The 27,882-nt window shown below is 43.9% G+C and overlaps 1 protein-coding gene across 2 annotated transcripts in view; it reads right to left on the bottom strand.

The window, feature by feature from the left end:
- The window catches only part of LOC140718199 (ephrin type-B receptor 2), a 443,811-nt gene that overhangs the window by 41,317 nt on the left and 374,612 nt on the right, over positions 1–27,882 (bottom strand). For both annotated transcript variants that reach the window (XM_073031645.1, XM_073031646.1), the window contains exon 9: positions 3,386–3,453. In XM_073031645.1, the coding sequence (XP_072887746.1) occupies positions 3,386–3,453 (68 nt within the window). The remainder of the gene's footprint in view (positions 1–3,385; positions 3,454–27,882) is intronic.

Genomic DNA, 27,882 nt, shown 5'->3' with positions numbered 1-27,882 from the left:
TAATGATCTGGATGATGAGGTGGCAAATTGTATTAGTAAGTATGCAGATGATACTAAGGTAGGTGGCGTTATGGATAATGAAGTAGGTTTTCAAAGCTTGCAGAGAGATTTAGGCCAGTTAAAAGAGTGGGCTGAGCGATGGCAGATGGAGTTTAATGCTGATAAGTGTAAGATGCTACATGTTGGTAGCATTTGGAATAATCCGAATAGGACGTACATGGTAAATGATAGGGCATTGAAGAATGCAGTAGAACAGGGTGATCTAGGAATAATGATGCATAGTTCCCTGAAGGTGGAATCTCATGTGGATAGGGTGGTGAAGAAGGCTTTTGGTATGTTGGCCTTTATAAATCAGAGCATTGAGTATAGGAGTTGGGATGTAATGTTAAAATTGTACAAGGCATTGGAAAGGCCAAATTTGGAATATTGTGTACAGTTCTGGTCACCAAATTATAGGAACGATGTCAACAAAATAGAGAGAGTACAGAGAAGATTTACTAGAATGTTACCTGGGTTTCAGCAGCTAAGTTACAGGGAAAGGTTGAACAAGTTAGGTCTTTATTCTTTGGAGCATAGAAGGTTGAGGGGAGACTTGATAGAGGTATCTAAAATTATGAGGGGGATAGATAGAGTTGACGTGGATAGGCTTTTTCCATTGACAGTAGCAGAGATTCAAACAAAAGGACATGAGTTGAGAGTTAAGGGGCAAAAGTTTAAGGGTAACACGAGAGGGAATTTCTTTACTCAGAGAGTGGTAGCTGTTTGGAATGAGCTTCCAGTAGAAGTGGTAGAGGCAGGTTCGGTATTGTCATTTAAAGCAAAATTGGATAGGTATATGGACAGGAAAGAAATGGAGGGTTATGGGCTAAGTGCGGGTCTGTGGGACTAAGTGAGAGTAAGCGTTTGGCACGGACTAGAAGAGCCGGGATGGCCTGTTTCCATGCTGTAATAGTTATATGGTTATATTGTTAAAAACTACATTAATATGGCTTGAAGAAATTTTATAATTTCTGTATACTGGCTTTATCGCTGGCTCGGAGATACTGGTATGCCTCAGGATGAATTCAACAGACTGGTCCAGTGTATGAGGCACCAGCTTAACAATCTGGCAGTTCAGGGTTGTATGCACTGGTGAGGATGGTGTCTGGAGTCAGTGCTTGCAGGAGCGACCGTGACATCCTAAGATGCAGCAGGAATTCAGTTCCTGCATTGCCAATTGGACTCTGGCGGCAGCAGGTAAACAGTGGCCTGCAGATCTGGCACTGCGCATGTCACAGCTCCCTGAACCATACCCTGCAACGTGCCTGGTTTTCCCCTGATAGCAGCACTGGCATCTTGCTGCTGCTGCGTTCCTTTGCAGTCAGATTGTTCGGGGTGTGCTCAGCTGCGCCCCATGGGGCCCGGCACGGGAGAGTGAATCTCATCTGCCAGTATTGCCCTCACTATGCACCAGCCCCTGTGTGAATGCAACCAGTTGCAGGGCTTCCAATTGCTTCTCTATAACAGGACATGTCTGAGCTTAGAAAGCACTGACTGGATTCGTATGGCTTGGTATGGGAACAGCTCTGTGTGTGATCACAGGAAACTGAAGAGAGTGTGGACACAGCTCAGCACATCAGAAAAAACAACTTCCTTCTATGATACCCCTGAAAAGCAGGTAGCATAATCAAAGACTCCACCCATCCCAGACATTCTCCCTTCCCCCCTCCTACATTGGGCAGAAGGCACAAAAACCTGAAAGCATAACCACCAAGCTCAAGGTCAGTTTTTACTCCCCCTGCTGAACAGACTTATGGTCCTTGTATCCGAGTTTGTATCAACCTAGCTTTTCTATCCAGTATCCAGTGCTATCCAGGATAGTAAACCCAAACCAGGCCCACCTGTGAGGAAACCATTAAATGGATGAACACCACTCACTCACAGCACTGCCCTCTTACTCTTGGGAGTTTTTTCTATGTCTGAGAAATGTACTGTGTAACACCTCCCACACTCGCTCAAGCATAAGTTCACATTTCAATGTGATGAGAGTACATTCAACTCTAGGTTACAGAAAGGTTGCTTTAGATCTTTTTATGCCCTTTCTTGCTAACTATGTCAGAGTCATAAAGAGGCTCTTCAGCCCACAGAATTTGTATTGGCCATCAGCCACCCACATACACTGATCCTACATTAACTTTAAGTTTAAAAAAAATTTTTCTTGGAAAGTGTGGAGGATCAGAGGGATCTTGGGGTCCGAGTCCATAGGATACTCAAAGCAGCTGCGCAGGTTGGCTCTGTGGTTAAGAAGGCGTATGGTGTATTGGTCTTCATCAATCATGGAATTGAATTTAGGAGCCGAGAGGCAATGTTGCAGCTATATGGGTCCCTGGTCAGACCCCACTTGGAGTACTGTGCTCAGTTCCGGTCGCGTCACTACAGGAAGGATGTGGAAGCCATAGAATAGGTACAGAGATGTCAGGGGTAAGTTTTTTACTCAGAGTGGTGAGTGCGTGGAATGTGCTGCTGGCAACGGTGGTGGAGGTGGATACGATAGGGTCTTTTAAGAGACTTTTGGATAGGTACATGGAGGTTAGAAAAATAGAGGGCTGTAGGTAAACTCAGCATGTCGGGCAGCATCCATTGAAATGAGCAGTCAACGGATGCTGCCCGACCTGCTGAGTTCATCCAGCTTGTTTGTACATGCTAATTTAACCACAGCATCTGCATTTTGTGTGGGCTGTAGGTAAACCTAGTAATTTCTAAAGTATGGACATGCTCGGCACAACTTTGTGGGACGAAGGGCCTGTATAGCACTGTAGGTTTTCTATGTTTCTATTCTTGTTAAGTCTGCTTTGAACACAGATCAATGGGCTGTGAGGCAGTGGCCCCTCCAGCTGCATCACTGTACCATCCTACTGTGCCAGAGCTGTGTTGTGAACCCTAATCAGTTTTATATTTCACAAAACATTTGTCTCAAATCGTTAAAAGTTTTACCATATGAGCTGACACTGCTAATAATGAACATCCAGAGTGTAATGTGAGCTTAATACAAGGTCATTATAATCGGATGCATAATATTAGTATATATGTACAATAACAGAGTTAGAAATGGCAGAAACTGACATGGTGCTTAAAACAGCTAAGAGGATTCAGAGGAAAATTTCCATACTTGAAAATATTACAGTGTGGGCAACAGTAATACATATTGCTTTCACCTTAAGGGCAAGTTACAATCATTAATACATCAGTAGTCACACAGCAAATTTTTTTAAAAGCATCGCCTATCCTTAGTTGTAGCGTCAAATCTGGAAATATACTAGGATAAGTGTAACAATTTACTCACCAATTTTCTGCTAATTTTAGTTCATGGTGAATAAATAAATAAAAAGATGGTATCTGCACTAACCATGACCACTTGTATAATGTTGCAATTTGTCCGTGTATTCCAAGTCTGCCCGTTCAAATCCTTGCCTCCTGGAAATGTGAACCAAATGAAAACCACATTAGTATTCATATTGCAGTGTTTACCATATCTGTAATTTGTTAGAACTGCACAAAATATCCAAGGTGGCTTGAAAAGTTATGACATAACATCTTAACTTTTAAATTCTGTGCCTCACCTATCTATAGGCAAGCATGCCATATATACCGTTTTTACCACCTTATCCACCTGCACTGTTTCTTTCTGGGAAGTATGGCCTTGGACCCATTGGCCTTCCTGATAATCAACATTTTTAATGTCCTACCATTTACTTTTAACCTTATTTGATCTCCCATCATTTATCATCTTATGCTTGTTGGGATTAAATTTAATCTGCAATGTTCTACCCAACTTTCCAACTGATCTATGCATGTCTATGTCTGTCAGGGTGAAGAATGAAGGACTGAAGGTGCTGTACTTCAATGTGTGTAGTATTTAGAATAAGGTCGATGAACTCATGGTGCAATTAGAGATTAGTCAGTATGACATTGTGGGCATCATGGAGTTGTGGCTGAAAGAAGGCCACAGTTGGGAGCTTAACACCCAAGAATATATTTTGTATCAAAAGGACAGGCAGGAAGGCATAGGCGGTGGTGTGGCTCTGTTGGTAAGAGATGGAATTACATCTTTAGAAAGAGGTGAGATAGGGCCAGAGAATGTTGAATCTTTGTGGGTGGGGTTAAGAAATTACAAGAGTGAAAAAACCATTGTGGGAATCATACATAGGCCTCAAAATAGTAGCCAAGAAGTGGGGTTGAGATTGCAAAGGCATGTAATAAGGGCAATGTCAATATGCAAGGGGATTGGGAAAATCAGGTTGGTGTCAGATTGCAAGAGAGGGAGTTTGTTGAATGTCTACAAGATGCCTTTTTAGAGCAGCCTGTGCTTGAGCATACTTGGGGAAAGGCTATCTTAGATTGGGTATCGGGTAATAACCCAGATCTTATTAGAGGGCTTAATGTAAAGGAACCCTTAGGAGACAGTGATCATAATATGATTGAATTCATACTGCAATTTGACAGGGAGATGCATAAATCACATATATCATTATCACAATGGAATAAAGGGAATTACAGAGGCATGAGAGAGGAGCTTGCCCAGGTGGATTGGAGGAGGATGCTGGCAGGGATGATGCCAGAGCAGAGTTGGCTGAACTTTCTGGAAATAGTTCACAAGGCCCAGGATAGATATGTCCTACAGAAGTTGTTCTCAAATGGCAGGAGTAGGCAACTGTGGCTGACAAGGGAAGGGAAGGAGTGCATAAAAGGACATATAAGGCAGCAAAAGTGAGTGGGAAGTTGGATGATTGGGAAGATTTTAAAATCCAATAAAAGGCAACTAAAAAAGCTATAAGAAGGGAAAAGATGAAATATGAGGGCAGACTAGCCAATGATATAAAGCAGGATAGCAAAAGTTTTTCTCAGATATATAAAGAGTGAAGTGATAGTTGATATTGGACCACTGGAAAATGATGCTGGTGAAGTAGTAATGGGGGACAAAGAAATGGCAGATGAACTTGTTGGGTACTTTGCCTCTGTCTTCAGGGAGGAAGACACTAGCAGTGTGCCAGAGGTCTGTGAGTGCCATTGCTATTACAAAGGAAAAAGTGCGAGACAAACTGAAAGGTCTTAAGGTGGATAAGTCACCTGGGCCAGATGGACTACATCCCAGAGTCCTGAGAGAGGTTGCTGTAGAGATAGCGGATGCATTGGTTATGATATTTCAAGAATCACTTGATTCAGGTATGGTCCCAGAGGAATGGAAGATAGCAAATGTTACTCCACTCTTTAAGAAGGGAGGAAGGGTAAAGAAAGGAAATTACAGCCCATTAGCTTAATCTCAGTGGTTGGGAAAGTGTTGGAGTCTATTATTAAGGACGAGGTTTTGAGATACTTGGAAACTAATAAGAAAATAAGTCAAAGTCAGCATGGTTTCTGTAAAAGGAAATCTTCCCCGACAAATCTGTTAAGAGTTCTTTGAGGAAGTAACAGGCAGGCTGGACAAAGCAGAGGCAGTGGATTTCACTTACTTGAAATTTCAGAAGGCATTCGATAAGGTGCCACACATGAGGCTGTTTAACAAGATAAAATCCCATGGCATTACAGGAAAGATATTGGTCTGGATAGCGGAATGGCTGACAGGCGGAAGGCTGTGAGTGGAAATAAAATGAGCCTTTTCTGGTTGGCTGCCAGTGACTAGTGATGTTCCTCAGGGGCCAGTATTGGGACTGTTGCTTTTTGCATTGTTTGTCAATGATTCAGATAATGGAATTGATGGATTTGTGGCAAAGTTTTCGGATGATATGAAGGGCTATGTAGTGCTGAGGAGACAATGTGACCGCAGAAGAACGGGCAAAAAAGTGGCAGATGGAATACAGTGTTGGGAAATGTATAATAATGCATTTTGGAAAAAGGAACAATAGTGCAGTCTTTTATCTAAAAGGGGAGAAGGTTCAAACATCAGAGGTGCACGGGGACTTAGGAGTCCTCATGCAAGACTCCTAGAAGGCTAATTTACAGGTTGAGTCTGTGGTAAAGAAGGCAAATGCAACGTTGGCATTTATTTCTAGGGGAATAGAAAACAAAAATAAGGAGACACTGCTTCGGCTTTATAAGACATTAGTCAGTTTGGGCCCCATATCTCAGAAAGGATGTGTTGTCATTGGAGAAAGTCCAGAGGAGGTTCACGAGGATAGTTCAGGGAATGAAGGGGTTAACATATCAGAAGCATTTGGCAGCTTTGGGCCTGTACTCACTGGAATTTAGGGGAATGCGTGGGGATTTCATTGAAACCTACTGTACGTTGAAAGGACTAGATAGGGTGGATATGGAAATGATGTTTTCTCTGGTGAGGGTATCCAGAACTGGAGGGCGCAACCTCAAAATTGAGGGGTGACCCTATTGCAACAGAGGTAAAGGGGTATTTTTTTTAGCCAGAGAGTAGTGAATTTGTGGAATGCTCTGCCACAGGTTGCGGTGGAGGCCAAGTCCGTGCGTATATTTAAGGCGGAAGTTATCATTTCCTGATTGGTCAGGGCATCAATGGATATGATGAGAAGGTAGGTGTATGGGATTGAGTGGGATGACTACCTGACTGCCTGAATGACTACCGTCCCGTTGCACTCACATCCATCATCATGAAGTCTTTTGAGAGGCTCATCATGAGGCACATCAAGACCCTGCTGCCCCCCTCACTGGACCCCCTGCAGTTTGTGTACCGTCCCAACCGCTCAACAATGTCATTGCCATCACCCTCCACCTGGCCCTAACCCACCTGGACAAAACAGACACGTACTGTTCATAGACTTCAGTTCAGCATTCAACACAATCATCCCTCAGAAACTGATTGGAAAGCTGAGCCTACTGGGCCTGAACACCTCTCTCTGCAACGGGATTCTAGACTTCCTGATTGGGAGACCTCAGTCAGTCCGGATCGGGAGAAGCATCTCCAACACCATCACACTGAGCTGGGGGGGCCCCCCCAGGGCTGTGTGCTCAATCCACTGCTGTTCACTCTGCTGACCCATGACTGTGCTGCAACACACAGCTCGAACCAATTCATAAAGTTCACCGATGACACAATGGTAGTATTAGTCTCGTGAGCAAGAACGACATGTCAGCTTACAGAGAGGAGGTGCAGCGGCTAACGGACTGGTGCAGAGCCAACAACCTGTCTCTGAATGTGAACAAAACAAAAGAGATGGTTGTTGACTTCAGGAGGGCACGGAGCGACCACTCCCCGCTGAACATCAATGGTTCCTCGGTAGAGATCGTAAAGAGCACCAAATTTCTTGGTGTTCACCTGACGGAGAATCTCATCTGGTCCCTCAACACCAGCTCCATAGCAAAGAAAGCCCAGCAGCGACTCTACTTTCTGCGAAGGCTGAGGAGATTCCATCTCCCACCCCCCATTCTCATCACATTCTACAGGGGTTGTATTGAGAGTATCCTGAGCAGCTGCACCGGTGACCCCTGTTTCCCTCCAAGGGGTCAGCGTGGACATGGTGGAGGATTACAAATACCTGGGGATATGAATTGACAATAAACTGGACTGGTTAAAGAACACTGAGGCAGTCTACAAGAAGGGTCAGAGCCATCTCTATTTCCTGAGGAGACTGAGGTCCTTTAACATCTACCAGATGATGCTGAGGATGTTCTACGAGTCTGTGGTGGCCAGTGCTATCATGTTTGCTGTTGTGTGCTGGGGCAGCAGGCTGAGGGTAGCAGACACCAACAGAATCAATAAACTCATTCGTAAGGCCAGTGATGTTGTGCGGGTGGAACTGGACTCTCTGACGGTTGTGTCTAAAAAAGGGATGCTGTCCAAGTTGCATGCCATCTTGGACAATGACTCCCATCCACTCCATTATGTACTGGTTAGGCACAGGAATACATTCAGCCAGAGACCCATTCCACCGAGATGTAACACTGAGCATCATAGGAAGTCATTCCTGCCTGTGGCCATCAAACTGTACAACTCCTGCCTTGGAGTGTCAGACACCCTGAGCCAATAGGCTGGTCCTGGACTTATTTCCACTTGGCATAATTAACTTATTATTATTTAATTATTTATGATTTTATATTGCTATATTTCTACACTATTCTTGGTTGGTGCGGCTGTTATGAAACCCAATTTGTCTTGGGATCAATAAAGTATGTCTGTCTGTCTGTCTGCATCACTGCCTGGTTCGGAAATTGCACCATCTCGGATTGCAAGACCCTGCAACGGATAGTGAGATCAGCTGAGCAGATCATCGGGGTCTCTCATTACGGACATTTACACTACACAGTGCATCCGCAAAGCAAACAGCATTATGAAGGACCCCACGCACCCCTCATACAAACTCTTCTCCCTCCTGCCGTCTGGGAAAAGGGCTCTCACGACCAGACTATGTAACAGTTTCTTCCCCAAGCTATCAGACTCAATACCCAGAGCCTGGACTGACACCTTACTGCCCTATTGTCTTGTTTATTATTTATTGTAATGCCTGTACTGTTTTGTGCACTTAATGCAGTCCTGGGTAGGTCTGTAGTCTGGTGTAGTTTTTGTCTGTGTTTTTTACGTAGTTCAGTCTAGTTTTTGTACTGTGTCATGTAGCACCATGGTCCTGAAAAACATTGTCTCATTTTTACTATGTACTGTACCAGCAGTTATGGTCAAAATGACAATAAAAAGTGACTTGACTTGGGGTCCAGGATCAGCCATGATGGAACCGCGGAGCAGACTCGCTGGGTTGAATGGCCTAATTCTGCTCTTATGTTTTATGGTCTCTGATGCTATCATCATCCTTCCTCACTATCAACAACAGTAATAACATTTGAGTCATCAACTAACTCACTCAGCAGATCTTCTATATTGATATCCAAGTTGTTAAAAAAACATCACAAAGTGCACAGGGTCCACACTGATTACTGTAGTATACCCATGATCATAGACTTCCCCTACACTCTGCTTTGTGTCACCATGGCAATGTAGGATCAAATTAGCCTGCTCACCTTGGATCTCTTGTGCTATATCTTTAAATAAACCTGTGCAAGAGTTTGTTAAAGACAAAGAGACCTGCCTGCATGCACCTGAGGGATTGGCTGTTTTCCTCAAGTGGTTCTAGTTTTTGTTCAGTGAAAGGTTAATGTTAAAGCAAATGTATTATCAAAATATATACACGTCACCATATGCTACCCTGAGTTCATTTTCTTGCAGGCATTTACAGGAAAATAGAGAAATACAATTTGCATCAGAACTATACATAAACAAAGACTAACAAGGAACCAATCTGCAAAAGAAGACAAATGGTGCAAATAAAGAAATAAGTAATGCTGAGAAAATGAGTTGTAGAGTCCTTGAAAGTGAGTCTGTAGGTTCTGGAATCAGTTCAGAGTTGAGGTGATCAGGAACCTGATGGTTGTAGGATAATAATGTTCCTGAAACTGGTTGTGAGAAATGTAAGACTCCTGGATCTCCTGCCTGATGGTAGTAGTGAGAAGACAGCAGGGCTCGTTGATGATGGAGGGCTTTGTCTGTCATGTCCTGGGTTGTATCCCCCACTTTCTGTAGATTTCCATATCAGGTCACGATGCTATCAGTTAGGATACACTTGACTATGCATAACACCATAAGACAATAAGATGTAGTAGCAGAATTAAGCCATTTGGCCCATTGAGTCTGTTCTGACATTTCATCATGGCTGATCCAATTTCCCTCTCAGCCCCAATCACCTGCCTTCTCCCCATCTCCCGTCATGCCCTGGCCAATCAAGGATCTATTAACCTCTGCTTTAAATATACATAAAGGCTTGACCTTCACAGCTTCCTATGGTAATGAATTTCACAAGATTCACCACTCACCGCCTAAAGAAATTCCTCCTCATCTCCATTGTAAAAGGAAGCCCCTCTATTCTGAGGCTGTGTCCTCTGGTCTTAGATATTCCCACCATTAGAAACTTCCTCTCCACACCCATTCTATTATTCGTCATTCGACAGGTTTCAATGAGGTCACCTCTCATTCTTCTGGGTTCCAGTAAACACAGGCCCAGAGCTATACAACGCTTTTTATATGACAAGCCATTCAATCCTGCAATCATTTTTGTGAACATTTTCTGAACCCTCTCCAGTTTCAGCACAGCCTTTCTAAAATAAGGGGCACAAAACTGCTCACAATACTCCAAGTGATGCCTCACAAGTGTTTTATGAAGTCTCAACATGCCAACATTGCATTTGCCTTTCTCACCACAGGCTCAAACCGCATATTAACCTATATTGACCTTTAGCGATTCCTGCACAAGGACTCCCAAATTCCTCTTCACCTCAGTTTTTTTGTATTTTCTCTCCATTTCAAAAATAGTTAACCGTTTCATTTCTTCTACCAAAGTTCATGACCATACACTTCCCAATACTGTATTCTGTCATTTCTTTGCCCTTTCTCCTAATCTGGTGAAGTCTTTCTGTAGCTTGTCTACTGCTTCAGAACTACTTGCCCCTCCACCTATCTTCAGATCATCTGCAAACTTTGCAACAAAGCCATCATTTCCATTATCCAAATAATTGACATATAACGTAAAACCAAATGAATCGGTCCTAACACAGAACACCACTGGTCACTGTCAGCCAGCCAGAAAAGGCTTGCTTCCCATGCTTTGAATGCTACCATTGAGTCACTGCTTTATCCACGTTAGGAACCTTCCTGTGATAACATGGGCTTGTAGCTTGTTAAACAGCTGCATGTGTGGCACCTTGTCAAAGGCCTTCTGCAAATCCAAGTACACAACATCAACTGATTCTATTATTATTTGCTCATTATTTCTTCAAATAATTCCAACAGATTTGTCAGGCAAGATTTTCCCTTGGAGAAACTATGCTAACTACAGCATATTTTATTATGTGCCTCCAAGTACCCTATGACCTCATCCTTAATAATGGATTCCATCATTTTTCCAACCAATGAAGTGTTATGATACCAGCCCCCTCCTTTGTGAGAATTGCAAGAGCCCTAGTGAAGGGTGGGGGGGGGGGGTCAATGACCCAAGAGGGAGAGAGATGTGCTGAATAGACACAGGAAATGGGAGAGAGAGGGAGATGTGCTGAAGACCACGTTCCCCCGGGAAGCAGAATAAAGCGGCTCTGACTATTGTCTCATGAAGACCACGTGTAAAGCCCTCGGGCAAAGTGGGCTGGTTGAGAGAGAGATTGACACCGGCGATCCCGTGAGAAAGTATAAAGGAGGGTCTGGGGGGGACGACCCCTTCAGACGCACCAGAAGACACGCTAGAAATCCTGCAACAGCGTTTTGATAGCGACAGCCGGTGGTGGGGTTCGTGTGCGTCTTTTCCTTGCCTGGGATTGGCGACCTCACCACGGAAGAACGGCTTTGCTACAGGGGAGGCCACAAATGAACGTCCATTTCCCAACGAGACTTCGACGAACCGAACTCCTAAAGGTTGGAAAACCTGTCGGGTAACTGTTTCATTCAATCTCTATCTCTCTCTCTCTTTCTAACAAAAGTGCACCAACGCGACACCACAACAGACGGCAGCTGGTGGAACTGCAGTGACCGCAAGAGACTTTCAGATATACAGCGGACAATATATACATTACCCCTAGACAACGATAGAGTTTATTTCTTATTGGTTATTACTATACCTGCGCTTTAGATTGAGTATTGACGCCTTATGGTATCTGAATGTTTGTATTAACCTTACTTTTGTGCCCCTTTATAAATAAAAACGTTTGAAAATGGTACCATCAGACTTCAGCGGACCTCTCTATCTTTGCTGGTAAGTGATCCAGTTACGGGATACGTAACAGAAGTAAGACTAACTGGCTATAATTTCATTTCTTCTGCCTCTCTCCCTTATTGAAGAGTGGAGTGTCATTTGCACGATCCTCTACGATCACTTCAGCCACCTCTTTCAGAAAATGGGGTGTACACAATCTGGTCCAAGCAACTTATCTACCCTTGGACCTTTCAGTTTCCCATGAATCTTTACTCTAGTTATGGTAACTTCACACCTTTCATGATCCCCTGACAAATGAAACTTCCACCATACTGCTCGTGTCTTTCACAGTGAACTCTGATGCAAAATACGTATTCAGTTTATCCGCCATTACTACCTCTCCAGCATTGTTTTCCAGCAGTCCGATATCCACTCTCGCTTCTCTTTCACACTTTATGTATCAGAAGAAACTTTTAATATCTTCTTTAAAGTTACTGGCCAGCTTTGTATTCTACCTTTACCTTTTTGATGACTTTTTCAGTTGCCTTCTTTTGGTTTTTAAAAGCTTCCTAATCGTCTCACTTTGCTGTATTATATGCTCTCCCTTTGGCTTTTATGTTGGCTTTGACTTCTTTTGTTAGCCTTGGTTGTGTCATCTTGCCTTTAGAATACTTCTTCCTCTTTGGGTTGTATATATCCTGTGCCTTCTGATTGCTTCCAGAAATTCCAGCCATTGCTGCTCTGCCATCATCCCTCCCAGTATTCTTTTCCAACAATTCTGGTCAACTCCTTTCTTATGCTTCTGTAATTCCTTTTACTCCACTGTAAAACTGATACATCTGACTTTAGCTTCACCTTCTTAAATGTCAGGTTGAATTTTATCATATTATGATCACTTTCCCCTAAGGGCTCTTTTACCTTAAGCTCTCTAATCAATTCTGGTTCATTGCACAACACACAATCCAGAATAGCTGACCCCCTAGTGGGCTTAATCACAAGATGCTCTAAAATCCATCTCATAGGTACTCTAGAAATTCCCCCTCCTGTAACCCAGCACCAACCTGATTTTCCTAATCAATCTGCATATTGAGGTCCCCTATGACTATTGTAACATTGACCTTTTGGCATGCATTTTCTATTTCCCTTTGTAATTTGTAGGCCACATCCTTACTACTGTTTGGGGGTCTGTATACAACTCCCATCAGGGTATATTTGCCCTTGAAGTTCCTTACATCTACCAAAATGATTCAACACCTTCCAATCCTATGTCACCTCTTTCTAATGATTCAATTTCATATTTTACCAACAGGGCCTTCCTGACTGTCCTTTCAATACAATGTGTATCCTTGGATATTAAGCTCTATATATCCACTCAAGATGGCAGTGCGCATGGACGCAGCGGCCCCTCGGGGAGCGATAAGTATATCTAGTGTTTGTTCTGTTTGTCCGAGACGCATAACATACAGTCGGAATATGCTCGTTAACATCAAGGCAAACTATGTCGGAAAAACTGACGAGTTCTGGTGTGACATGGACAGTTTACACCGCTATGGACTACTATCCACTACCAAGCTGGCTGCTTCCCGAGGGAGGAGGAAGCAAAAGCACTGTGAGAGAAGACAGAGGAGGGGTAAGAGGGCTGGCATCCATGCTAGGCTAAAAGCTAACCCCCCCAGGCCAGCGGTACTGTCCCTCCTGCTCTCAAAATGTCCGTTCCATCGACAACAAGCTGGATGAGCTGCGTCTGCTGAGAGAAACACGCAAGGGTTTAAAGACTGCTGTGTGTATGTTTTCATGGAATCCTGGCTCCACGACAACATACCGGACGCGGCGATACAGCTAGAGGGAATGGCATCGTTTCATGTGGACAGAGAGGCAGCTAGCTCCGGTAAGAGCCGGGGAGGGGGTCTGTGTATCTACATCAATAAAGACTGGTGTGCAAACGCTACAGTAGCTGCTAAACACTGCTTACCGCTGGCTGAATTTCTCATTGTGAAATGCCGGCCATTCTATCTGCCGAGGGAATTCACCATCATGCTTGTAGCAGCTGCTTACGTAGCTCCCAGTGCAATTGCTAGGGCTGATGCTAATGAAGCACTGGGAAGCCTACATGAAGCCATCAGTGAGCTACTGACTACACATCCTGACAGCTTTATGGTGATTGCCGGGGACTTTAACCACACCAGCTTAAAGACTGTGTTCCCCAAATTCCTGCAATATGTGGATTTTAAAACCAGGGGAGACAACACACTGGACTTGGTTTATACTGTTACGAATGTGCCGCAACTCTGAGTAGGGTACAAAGTCGCCCCCTCCTTTTTGAGAATCGCAAGATCGCTATTAATTTGGATCTGGGACCCAGGAAATGAGAGAGAGACATGCAGAATCCACAAGGTTTGGAATGTGTCCTGGCCTCAGCGAAAACAGAACCATTGATAACGGCTATTGTCTCTTGGAGACGGAATTGTGTATTGAGTACTGTACTATTCATTGAAGCCCCTCAGGGGACAACCAGAGTGGGATGGTTGAGGGATTGCATCATCCCAACCTGATTGACATCTGAGACCCTGTGAGTAAGGATAAAAGAGGGTCTGGGGAACAACCCCTTTAGACGCACCAGGAGAAACACTGGAAATCCAGTGACAGCGTTTTATAGTGAACGCCGGTGAGAGCTCGTGTGCATCCTCCCTTGCCAGGGTGGCAGGCTCATCACGGAAGAACGGCTTAGCTAAAGAAGAGGCCACAAGTGAACGGCCACACCAACGAGACTCTGACGGATCAAAATCATAAAAGGAAAGCCGGCAAGTTTTTCTCCCAAAACTCTCTCTCTCTCCAACCATTGCAAACCCAGCGGTCCCCAAAGGCTGCAGCCTGCATGAACTGAGTGAACTTTATATTTCCATCAGACGATACATTATCCCCTAGACAATGATAGAGCTTATTTCTTATTGATTATTATTATACCCGCACTTTTAGATTTATTATTGACGATGTATATTATCTGTATATTTGCATTGATATTATTTTTGTGTATTTTTACTAATAAATACTGTTAAAAATAGTATCATCAGACTTCAACGGACCTCTCTATCTTTGCTGGTAAGTGACCCAGTTACAGGGTTCGTAACAACGTGGGGGCCTCGTCTCGAGATTTGAGACCAAATTGGAGGGCCAGTGAATCGGGCTCTTAAGTCCAAACGTGGGTCTGGTTGCGCGGTTAACCAGATGAGAAACCAGCAAAGATGGACGTTGATGAACAGATAGAAAACCCGACTCTGGAGGCGCTAGAGGCGGCCACAAAGTCGGACTTGATAAATATTGTGAAAGGACTAAATCTCGCAGAGGTGAGGTTGTCGATGAAAAAGCAGGAGGTGCGGAGGGCCATAACTCAGTACTATATTGTGAAGAACGTGTTTTCGGCTGAGGTATTGGAAAATATCCCTAAAAAGGTACCAGCTAGTGGGACGGCTCAGTTAGAGTTGGAGAAATTGAGGCTGGACATGGAACAGAGGAAGAGCTCCAGCTAAAGGAGTTAGAGGTGAAAAGGGAGCAGGAAAGAGCTGAGAAGCAGCGGGAGCTTGAAATTAAGTTAAAACAGCTGGAAGCAGCTGAAAAAGAGAAGGAAAGGGCCGAAAAAGAGAAGGAGAGAGCCGAGAAGGAGAGGGAGTATGAGGAGAAAGAGAAACAGAGGCAACATGACTTGGACATGGAGAAGTTAAGGCAAGAGCGAAGAGCTCAAGGGCCAGACCAAGAGGAGAGATTTAATGTTAGTAGGGAGTTTAGGTTAGTACCTCCATTCAAGGAGACGGATGTTGATAGTTATTTCTTGCATTTTGAAAAGGTGGCAGTGAGTCAGAAGTGGCCCAGAGATCAGTGGGTGGCGTTGTTACAAAGTGTGTTAAAGGGGAAGGCACAACGGGCATATGCGGCGTTATCCATGGAGGAGGAGGAGTCTGAGAATTATGAGAAAGTAAAGGAGGCCATTCTTCAGACCTATGAATTGGCACCTGAGGCCTATAGACAAAAGTTCAGAAATTTAAAGAAAGGGTGGAATCAGACGTGTGCAGAGTTTGCCTATGAGAAGGGTGTGCTCTTGGATCGCTGGTGTGCAGCAGAATTGGTGGAAGAAGATTTTTGGCATCTCAGGGAGTTAATTCTGATTGAGGAATTTAAAGGTTGTATTTCGGATGATATCTGGATGTATTTGAACGAGAAGCCGAATAAGTCCATATCCAAATTTGCTAGGTTCACAGATGAATATGCCCTAACCCACAAGACAAAGTTTTCCTCGAATAAAAGTTACCAGAGAGACCGTGGGAATGGTAGAGAAAGCCCGCCGGCTGAGGCAGAGATCCCGCCGGGAGCTTGGGGTAAAATTAAGGAGGAGGAAAGGCAAGACAGCAGGAGAAGTCCTGGCTTGACCGGTTTTAATTGTGGAAAGGTGGGTCATATTGCATCTAAGTGCCTTGCTCCGAGGAAGGAGGTAGGAAAAGGGAGAGCAGCAGTCCCTACAGGATGTATTGTGGTGATCAGTAAATCGACGAGAAAACCCCAGGTGGACAGAATACGAGAGGGGCCTGAGAAATGTATTTCAGAAGGAACCATGTCTGTGAAAGAGGGAGACACACCAGTTCCAGTGTGGATCTGGAGAGACACGGGAGCTGAGCTGTCATTGATTCGCAGTACGGTACTAGATTTTGGTCGCGAGACTGGAGATGTAGCTTTGAGAGGCATAGGAAAAGGGACAGAAGTGGTGCCCTTGCATAGGATCATTATAAATTGTGAGCTGGTATCTGGACCAATTGAAAAAGGGGTGCGATCAGAATTTCCGAGAACTGACGTAGAACTCCTTCTGGGTAACGATTTAGCTGGTGGTGACGTTTGGTCGGCCATGGAGCTGACGAGCCAGCCTGTAAGTGTTGAGGACCCGCCCCTAGATTCCATGATCTATCCCGCATGCGCGACCACTCGCAGCATGTCGAGAAAGGCAGCTGAGAATGAGACCAGTTTAAATCCGGCCAGTATCGATTTGGCCGAGACGTTTTTACCGACCCTGTACCAAGAGGAGTTAGAGGGTGGTAAAACGGAGAACAGGAAAGTGAAAGAGAGTAAGGGAGAGGAGGTAGACCTTCCCTTAGCCAGGAGGAAATTTATAGAGGCACGGAGTAAAGATGAGAAACAGATAAGGCTGTTAGAAGGTCCAGGGTTGGACATGGAGGATCTGTCTGGTGTGGCAGAACTGTTTGAAGAAGTTGAAAATTTTAAATGTGTTCCCGATAATGAAATGAGGGCAGTCCTAGATGAAAAGGATGCCATTACCTTGAAGAAGTCTGCTGGGTTGGCAGATGAGGTTGTTTCAGCCCACGGGGTTGAGTTTACTCTGGAAGGGAGTTGCCCAGAGAGTAACTGGGAGGATCAGTGGAACTTAGAATTTGAAAAGGGTATGGGTATTGAAAGCCTGGAAGAGGCAGATGTCCCGTTTGAGTGTGCTCAAGATGTGGATGCACGTGGTACTGAACCTAGTAATGAAACTCAGGAAAAGTCTGAGGTATTTGATTCAGTTGAAAAGGAATGCAGTCCTTGTGGGTCAGATGGACTTGGTTCAGTGAAGAAAGGGTTAACCTTGGTACTAGTGGGAAGTGAGAATTCCCAGTTGTTTGTGTTCGAAGGTGTGTTAAAAGTTAGTGAGGAGATAAAAGGTGGTGAGGTGAATATTATTATTGAAGGAAAAGGGAAAAGTGTAGTTCCAAAATTGAATGAAGAAAATTTAAAGTCTGGATTGATGTCAGAAGCAGCAACCAGGCTACAGAGACAATGGCTTGGTAACACGGTGCCTGCGAATTAATTACAGGTTGATTTGGAATGTAAAGGTGCCCCACTCGCTATTGTTATTCAAGAGAGTGCTGTGAAGAGGCAGAATTTGAATGCTGTTTGGACAAAGCGGGATCGCTTGCAGAGTTTAAACTGAAAACTAATAGCATGAAGGGTCCTGAAGATAAAATTAACGACTTGCTTAAAATTAAAGAATTGTGTGGAAATCCGGAAAATGGTCTAAGTTTGGAACACATTGTTGATAAAATAACTCCTATGAAAGGAGCATGCGAAAGCCTATTCCACACTGGTATACAAGTTAACCACGTGGGAGTTAACTGGAAAAGGGGCGAGGGTTGACGGGATGCCATTTTAAATAACAGGATCCGGTTTTAAGGGATTTCGACAAAGCATGTGAATAATAAAGACAACCCCATGGAAGGTTGACTGTTAAGTTTGAAAGTAACATAAAGATTAGTATTTGCATGAACTTTTGTAGTATACACGTACGCTAAGATCACAACTCTTTAGTTTTTTGTTTGCTGAAGGAAAGGAATAAAAAAAATAGGTGGTTATTAAATTGGAGTCTGATGCTACAAGAATTTATTAAGGTACAAGATGTTAAGCTATTAAAGGAAGTGACAATGTAATCGCTAACTGTTTAGATGCTGACTTGAATGTATAACTGTATTACTCTGTAGTGAAAAAAACCTCTTTTGTATTGTGTTAGATTCTGAAATCCTGTAAGACTCTGTATTAATTCATTTTTACCGGTGGTAAAAATCTTAGAAGGAAGGGGGTGTTACGAATGTAGCGCAACTCTGAGGGGCCGAAAGGTACAAAGTCGCCCCCTCCTTTTTGAGAATCGCAAGATCGCTAATAGTTTGGGTCTGGGACCCAGGAAATGAGAGAGGGAGACACGCAGAATCCACAAGGTTTGGAATGTGTCCTGGCCTCAGTGAAAACGGAACCATTGATAACGGCTATTGTCTCTTGGAGACGGAATTGTGTATTGAGTACTGTACTATTCATTGAAGCCCCTCAGGGGATGACCAGAGTGGGCTGGTTGAGGGATTGTATCATCCCAACCTGATTGACATCTGAGACCCCATGAGTAAGGATAAAAGAGGGTCTGAGGAACAACCCCTTTAGACGCACCAGGAGAAACGCTGGAAATCCAGTGACAGCGTTTTATAGCGAACGCCGGTGGGGTTTGTGTGCGTCCTCCCTTGCCTGGGTTGGCAGGTTCATCACGGAAGAACGGCTTAGCTAAAGAAGAGGCCACAAGTGAACGGCCACACCAATGAGACTCCAATGGATCGAAATCATAAAAGGAAAGCGGGCAAGTTTTTCTCCCAAAACTCTCTCTCTCTCCAACCATTGCAAACCCAGCGGTCCCCAAAGGCTGCAGCCTGCATGAACTGAGTGAACTTTATATTTCCATTGGACGATACATTATCCCCTAGACAACGATAGAGCTTATTTCTTATTGATTATTATTATACCCGCACTTTTAGATTTAGTATTGACGACGTATATTATCTGTATATTTGCATTGATATTATTTTTGTGTATTTTTACTGTATTTTTACTAATAAATACAGACTTCAACGGACCTCTCTATCTTTCCTGGTAAGTGACCCAGTTACGGGGTTCGTAACAATACCAACACCCCACAGGCATACAAAGCAGCCCCCTGCCCCCATCTTGGCCACTCTGACCACATATCTGTCATGTTAACACCAGCATATAAACCACTGCTTAAACGTGTGAGAGCAGAGAAAAGACAGATAAGGGTCTGGCCAAAAGGAGCAGCCTCAGCACTACAAGACTGTTTTTTGCACACAGACTGGGACATATTCAAGACAGCAGCCTCCTATGATGACCATATAGACATTGAGGAGTATGCGGAGGCAGTGATCAGCTACAGAGCCAAATGCACAGAGGATGTCACTGTGATGAAAACCTTCACCGCACGTGGTAATCAAAAGCCACGAAAAGCGGGAGGTCCCGACAACATCCCTGGACGTGTGCTCAAGGAATGTGTTGATGTATTAGCAGATGTCCTGACAGACATTTTCAACATCTCCCTTAGTCAAGCCATTGTCCCCAGATGCTTCAAAACCTCCACAATCATCCCTGTAGCAAAGAAATCAGTTGTAGCCTGTCTGAATGATTACTGTCCCATCGCCCTGATCCCCATAGTGATGAAATGTTTTGAACGGCTTGTCAAGCCTCATATCACAACCAGCCTCCCCTCATCGCTGGATCCTTTACAGTTTGCTTATCGTCCCAACCGCTCTATGGAGGATGCAATATCCACCACACTGCACACAGTTCTCTCTCACTTGGACAATAAAGACACTTATGCCAGAATCCTGTACATTGATTTCAGTTCAGCGTTCAATACCATCATCCCGCAGAAACTAGTGGAGAAACTGTCACTGCTTGGCCTTAACACTGCTACATGTCACTGGATTCTGGATTTCTTGACAGAAAGACCACAGTCAGTCCGTGTTGGCAGAAACATCTCTGACTCCATCACACTGAGCACTGGATCCACACAAGGCTGTGTGCTCAGCCCACTGCTGTTTACACTGCGAACACATGACTGTGCAGCCAGATTCAAGGGGAACCTGATCATTAAATTTGCTGATGATACCACAGTGGTGGGGCTCATCAGCAAAAATGATGAAACAATGTACAAGGAAGTCAAACACCTAGGGAGCTGGTGCAGTGACAATTTGATGCTTAATGTCACCAAAACCAAGGAGATGATCGTCGATTTTAGATGGTCTCAGGCTGAGCACACACCCCTCTGCATCAGCGGCTCCACAGTGGAGAGAGTGGAAAACATCAAGTTCCTTGGGGTGCAGATCTCGGACAATCTCACCTGGTCTAGGAACACCACCGGGATTGTGAAACGGGCCCAGCAGAGATTGCACTTTCTGAGGAAACTTAAACAAGCACCACTCCCCACTAACATCTTAACCACATTCTACAGAGGCGTGGTTGAGAGTGTGCTGACCTTTTGCGTCACAACCTGGTACTCCAGCTGCAGTGCTGCCGACAAAAAAGCCTTGCAGAGGGTGGTTAGGGGAGCAGAGAAGGTTATTGGGGTCTCCCTACCTATCCAAGACCTCTTTCAGAGTTGATGCCTCCAGCAGACACGGTACATCATTAAAGACCCCTCACACCCTCTCCATAAACTGTTTGTTCTTCTGCCATCAGGCAAACGTTACAGGAGCATCAAAACAAAAACCACAAGGTTACTAATCAGCTTCCTCCCACACGCAGTCAGACTGCTAAATAGCTGCTCTACCTGGCTCTGCTTTGGACACTTTTAACTTGCACCGGACACTTATAACTTGTTTTTAACTGACATGTGGCTGTTGTGTTTTACTATTTATTGTTGTGTTTACTATTTGTTGCGTTTGTTATGTTATGATTGCACTTACCCCTGGGAAACGCTGTCTCATTCTGCCCTGCAGAGCTGATGTATGGTTGGAATGACAATAAAGTTTTTGAATCTTGAATCTTGAAATCTTGAATCTATAGAGGTTTTAGGTGATGATGTTTGTGGAGATGTTGTTTCCAATCCATACTAACTGGGGTCTGCATGGATCCAGTTGTACAGGGAGGTATCAAGGCTCAGGAGGTCGGAGCTTAGTAATTACTTTTGCTTTTGTATTGGATTTTCAGTGTGTGCACTGTTTCTTTGTTAAGTAAACAAAGAAGATACCTATTCACAGGAGGTGTATATAGAGAAATGAGAATAATTATCTAAATTACCAGAAGTTAAAGCTGAAATCTGAAATGAACTTTGTATGTATGCTGATTATCTGAAGCTACTGAATTATTGTTGAAAGAAGTCAGAAGAAGAAATGTTGTGCCATGAATTTACTTTGAGCTTCACGACTGTGTAGGAGGCTGGGAAGGGAGAGATCAGACTGGGATGTGGATGAAGAATTACAGTAACAGGACTGTAAAACTAGGGAATCAGTCACAGTTGAATGAAGGCTCCCTGCCTGGTTCCCTAATACACAGGGTACCACGTCATGTACAGCAAATTCTCTAAAACTGATTAAGCAGCATCTGGAGTATTGCATTTAATTCTGGCTGCTCCATTACAGGGAGATGTCAAGGCTTTGCCGTTCAAAAAGTTCAAGTTTAATCGTCATTCAACCATACATGAACATAATCAAATGAAACAGTACTACACCAGGGCTAAGGTGCAAACCACAGTACCAACAGTCACACACAGCACAAAGCACAAATAGCGCATATAAGCTAGCATGCACATATAAGATCTCCGTAAAACACAGCCACAGAAAAAAATACCAAGACCCTAAGTCCATGAACGTTGCAGCAATCTGCAGTCGAACACAATATGACTTGTTTTCTGCTAAGTAAACACTAGGGGCAACACCAGCTCCAGCTTCGATGTTGCACTACACTGCCTCTGGTGGAGCACACTGACCCTGACACCACTCTCCTGGGTGGCTGTAAACAGGCAACACCGCGGCTTGAGGCCTAGTCCTTGCTACGACCAAGGCCACGCAGCTCCCTCGTCATCCTCTGCTGCCATCGCCAATGAATCAGTTTATTGGACTTGCAACATTCCACATTAACGAAGTCCAACAGGGGTCTTGAGATCATAAGGAAAGCAACTAAGACAATCACTTGCTTTAGACTTCAATCCTCCTTCGTGAACTGACAATTCTCTGATGCAGGCAGCGCCAAGTCCAGCTCCTTCAGTTTGTCTGCCAACAAGCAACTTGCTGATGTGGTAGACCTGAATACTCTAAGTTCTTAATGTCCAGTAGGGTCTTAGGATCATAAAAAATATATTTAAAAAAGACAGTAAGACCTTTAGTTGACCCCATAGAAGCTGCTGTGATCAAACATGTTGCCACCTTCCTGGAGGCTCACTGCAAAGAGACGTTTTCAAGAATGCTGCCTGGGTTTGAGAGTATGTACTATAAGGGTCAGTTTGGGCAAAGTTGGGATGTTTTCTCTGCAGCAACTGAGACTGAGGGGAAACCTGATATCAATGTATAAGGCTATGACAGAATCTTTTCTCAAAATGACTAATAACAGGCTTGCATTTAAGTTGAGAGGGGTAAATTCCAAGTGGATATGTGTGGCGAGTTGTCACACACAGTGGTGAGTGCCTGTAATACACTACAGGGTTAAGGGTGCAAATATGATGCAGGCATTTAGGAGGCTCTGAGATAGGTTTGCCAATGTACAGAGAATGGAAGGATAGGGACAGTGCATAGGTAGAAATGAATAGTTTAATTACTAGTTTGATTACGCTGCACAGACATCATGGTCTGCACTGTTTTATCTTCCATGTTCAGTTACAGCAAACAGCTGGTAGGAATATACAGCTGATTTTCAGATAACCTAGTGCCACAGGGACCAGTCCTGTCACACTGGTATCAATAATTTAGATGCAGACTCAAGTGAAATATGTCCACATCTGAAGTGTAATATGTTGATATGGAGGTGAAAAGCAGAATAGACTGTGACGATAATGCAGAGAGGCTTCGGGGGTTATCATCACCTGAAGGCAAAGCCGTGGCAGACAGAATACCATGTGAAAAAAAGCTTACATCATCTACTTAAGCCCAAAATATAGAATTGCAGGGTTACTATTAAATAGGGAGATTCTGAATGGAGTGGTTAACTTGTGTCTTTTTTTAAACTAAAAGATACAACATGATAATAGGCCCTTTTGACCCAATGGGCCTGTGTGGCCATTTGTATCCATATGACCTACTAACCTGTATGTCTTTGGAATGCAGGAGGAAACCAGAGCACCCAGAGGAAACCAACTCATGGCAAGCACATACAAAGTCCTTGCAGACAGTGGTCTTTTGAAACTGGGTCCCTGGCACTGAAATTTAATTCTGCTAACCATGCCACCCATTTTGCACCAGTCTTCACTGTGGAAGACACTAGCAGTGTACAAGACGTTGAAGGGTGTGAGGGAAGAGAAGTGCTACTACCACAAGGGAGAAGGTACTAAAAAAGCTGAAAGTCACCCGGACCAGATGAGCTGCACCCTGGGGTTCTGAAAGAGATAGCAATAGAGACTGTGGAGGCGTTAGTAATGATCTTTCAAAAATCATTGGACTCTGACATGGTGCCAGAGGACCGGAAAATTGCAAATGTCACTCCACTCTTTAAGAAAGGAGGGAGGCAGCAAAAAGGAAATTATAGACCAGTTAGCCTGACCTCAGTCTTTGGGAAGATGTTGGAAAAATTAAGGATGAGGTTATGGAGTACCTGATGACACAGGACAAGACAGGACAAAGTCAGCATGGTTTCGTTAAGTGAAAATCTTCCTGATGAACCTATTGGAATTCTTTGAGGAGATTACAAGTGGGATAGATGAAGAGGTTGCAGTGGATGTTGTATATTTGGACTTTCAGAAGGCGTTTGACAAGGTGCCACATATGAGACTGCTTACCAAGTTAAGAGACCATGGTATTACAGGAAAGTTACTGGCAAGGTTTGAGCACTGGCTGGTAGGAGGCAGTGAGTAGAAATAAAAGGATCTTTTTCTGGTTCACTGCTAGTGACTAGTGGTGTTTCACAGGGTCGCTGTTGGGAATGCTTTTTAAGAATCAATGATTTAGATGATGGAATAGATGGCTTTGTTGCCAAGTTTGCAGATGATATGAAGATTGGTGGAAGGGCAGGTAGTGTTGAGGAAACAGGTAGGCTGTAGAAGGACTTAGATAGATTAGGAGAATTGGCAAGAAAGTAGCAAATGAAACACAACATTGGAAAATGCATGGTCATGCACTTTGGTAGTAGAAATAAATGTGCAGACTATTATCAGAATGGGGAGAATATCCTAAAATTTGAGATGCAAAGGGACTTGGGAGCCCTTGTGCAGAACACACTAAAGGTTAACTTGTAGACAGAGTTGGTGGTGAGGAAGGCAAATGAAATGTTAGTATTCATTTCAAGAGGTCTGGAATACAGGAGCAGAGATGTGATGGTGAGGCTTTGTAAGGCCTCACTTTGAGTATTACGAACAGTTTCAGCTCCTCATCTAAGAAAAGATGTGCTGGAATTGGAGAGGGTCCACAGGAGGTTCACAAGGATGATTCCTAGAATAAAATGTTATCATGCGAGGAACGTTTGATAGCTCTGGCTCTGGACTTGCTGGAATTAAAAAGGATGAGGGAGGGATCTCATTGAAACTTTTCAAATGTTGAAAGGCCTAGACAGAGTAAATGTGGAAAAGAGGTTTCCCATGGTGGGGAGTCTAGGACAAAATGGCACAGCCTTAGGTTAGAAGAGCATCCATTTTAAACAGAGATGAGGAGAAGTTTCTTTAGCTGCAGCAGCTGTAGAGGCCAGGTTGTTGGATGTATTTAAGGCAGAGTTTCTTAGGTTCTTGATAGGACATGGCATTAAAGGCTATAGGGAGAGGGCAGGGGAATGGGGCTGATGAGAGGTAAAAAGGATCAGCCATGATTGAATGATGGAGCACATGATGGGCCAAATGGCCTAATTCTGCTCCAATGTCTTATGGTCTTGTAGTGTTATTTCAGATATACTGCTGGAAGTTAACATGCAGATTTGGCATAATTTAAGCTCCACTTTCCCCATATTATCCATTCTCAATGCTTTCTGCACTGCAAAGGGGTAGCAAATGCAGTTACTTTACTTCTCAATATTAATGTTCCTGTCTAAGTTTCTAAGAGACTAACTTTCATCTCTTTTTCTTTCTACATACTTTGGAATTTCTTACCATGTGTTTCTAGTTTACTGCATGGTCACAGCACTCATGGTCAGGTTGGAACCCAGGACTCTGGAGATGAAAGGTAGTTGCTCTACCAGCTGTGTCACTGTGCTACACAGTTGGGCAAATTGAGATTCTACCTTCTAACACTGATTGGAGAATTCAGTGGCAGCAAGATTTTGAGGACTGTTGAAATGTGACTTTGTGGAAAATGTAACAAAATCATGAAGAGAATGGGATTCAAGTAATTTTTCTTCAAGGTGGCGTAAGATCATGGATGTGACTCACTTGACATATTTCAGTTCAGTTTGTGACAACCAGGCAGATATTTTGCAGCATTTTCCACTTGCAAGAAATGTCAGAAACAGAATCAGTAAACACGAGGAAATCTGCAGATGCTGGAAATTCAAACAACACACACAAAATGCTGGTGGAACGCAGCAGGCCAGGCAGCATCTATAGGGAGAAGCACAGCCGATGTTTCGGGCCGAGACCCTTCGTCAGGACTAACTGAAAGGAAAGATAGTAAGAGATTTGAAAGTAGTGGGGGGGAGGGGAAAATGCAAAACTCTTAACAGAATCAGATTTATTATTGCTAACATATGTTGTAAAATTTGTAGGTTTGTAGCTGCAGTACAGTAAAAGACATAAAAGATAACTACAAGTTGCAATAAAAATACGGAAAATAATTAACTCGATAAATAGTGCATAGAAGAATACTGAGGCAGTGTTCATGGGTTCATGGACTGTAAGACATTTGATGGCAGAGAGAAAGAAGCTGTTCCCTGAGTCTTCAGGATCTTGTATTTCCTCCCTCGTGGCAGAAATAAGAAGATGGTATGTCGCAGGTGGTGAAGGTCCTTAATTATGGATGCTTCCTTCTTGAGGCAATGCCCATAGAAGATGTCCTTGATGGTATGGAGGCTTGTGTCTGTGATGGAGCTGATGTCTTGACGAAATTTTACAGCATGGCAGGCCACAATGACAAGGAACCTTGATGATGATTTGACAATGAGATATCACAAGGGGCAGCACAGTTGGAAGCAGGTAGACTATGGAAGGCCTTGAACAGATTAGAGAATGGGTAAAGAAGTAGCAGATGAAATATAGTGAAAGGAAGTGTATGGTCATGCACTTCGGTAGAAGGAGTAAAGGTGTAGGCCACTTTCTAAATGGGGAGAAAATTCAAGAATCAAGCATTCAAGAATTCAAGAATCAACATCAAGATGGCGGCGCGACGACGCAGGGCGCAGCGGCCACTCCAGTAAGGAATATCCGTTATCTGTAAGTAGGGGCCGTGCACAATCCTGATTTGATTGAGACGGATGTGTGAAGCACGGAGGAACATCTGGCGAAACTTCTGACATGCCTGTGCTGCTGACGCTGCTACTGAGCGATCGGAGAGATCTCCAGAGAGGAAGGCCCCGAATCCTCGGCTTTGCCTGTTGCTTGGTGGCCGGAGCCGGGGTTGAAGCACTCGGCAGAGATGGTGCTCGGTGCTCGGTGTCGGAGGGCTGGTCGGAGGCACGAAGTTGTCGGAAGTTTTCGGACGGACTCACAGTTGGCTGTGCTCGGGTGCTTCCAGAGGCTGCATCGGGAAGTTTTGCCACGTTGGAGGTTTCTTCCTTCTGCCATCTGCGTGAGATGATGGGCTATCTGGGACTTTGAGACTTTTTTTTTACCGTGCCCATGGTCTGCTCTTATCAAATTATGGTATTGCTTTGCACTGTTGTAACTGTATGTTATAATTATGTGGTTTTTTTGGTCAGTTAGTCTTGGAACTGTATGTTATAATTATGTGGTTTTTTTGGTCAGTTAGTCTTGGTCTGTCTTGTGTTTATGTGATATCATACTGGAGGAACATTGAATTTCCCCTTGGGGATGAATAAAGTATCTATCTATCTATCTATCTATCTATCAATGCAAAGGGACTTGGGAGTCCTCATCCAGGATTCCCTAAAGGTTAACTTGCAGGCTGAGTTGGTGGTAAAGAAGGCAAATGCAATGCTAACATTTATTTGGAGGGGACTAAAATACAAGAACAAGGATGTAAATCTGAGGCTTTATAAGGCAATGTTCAGACCATACTTAGAGTATTATGAGCAGTTTTGGGTCCCTCACCTAAGAAAAGATGTGCTGGCATTGTAGAGGGAACAGAGAAGGATCATGAGAATGATTCCAGGAATTACGGGGTTAAAGTGTGAGGAGCATTTGATGTCTCTGGGCCTTAACTCACTGGAGTTTAGAAGAATGAGGAGTGTTCTCATTGAAAGCTACCAAATACTGAAAGGCATAGAGTAGATGTGGAGAGGATGTTTCCTATAGTGGGTGAGCCTAGGAACACAGAGCACAGCCTCAGTAAAGGGATGTCCATTTATAACAGAGATGACAGGAACTTCTTTAGCCAGTAAATCTGTGTAATTCATTGCCATGGACGGCTGTAGAGGCCAAGTCATTGAGTATATGTAAAGTGGAGGGCGACAGGTTCTTGGCTAGTCAGGTCATCAAAGGTTATGGGGAGAAAGTGCAGGAAAATGTGATTGCTAGGTATAATAGGTAAGACATGATTCACTGGATGGGCCAAATGGCCTAATTTTGCTCCTATGATCTTAGTACAGTTTCCCTTTCTATAGATGC

This window comes from Hemitrygon akajei, chromosome 29, assembly GCF_048418815.1.
Source record: "Hemitrygon akajei chromosome 29, sHemAka1.3, whole genome shotgun sequence".
NCBI classification, from domain to species: Eukaryota; Metazoa; Chordata; class Chondrichthyes; order Myliobatiformes; family Dasyatidae; genus Hemitrygon; species Hemitrygon akajei.
Note: the sequence above shows the minus strand (reverse complement) of the source record. Positions and strands in the feature narration are given on the sequence as shown.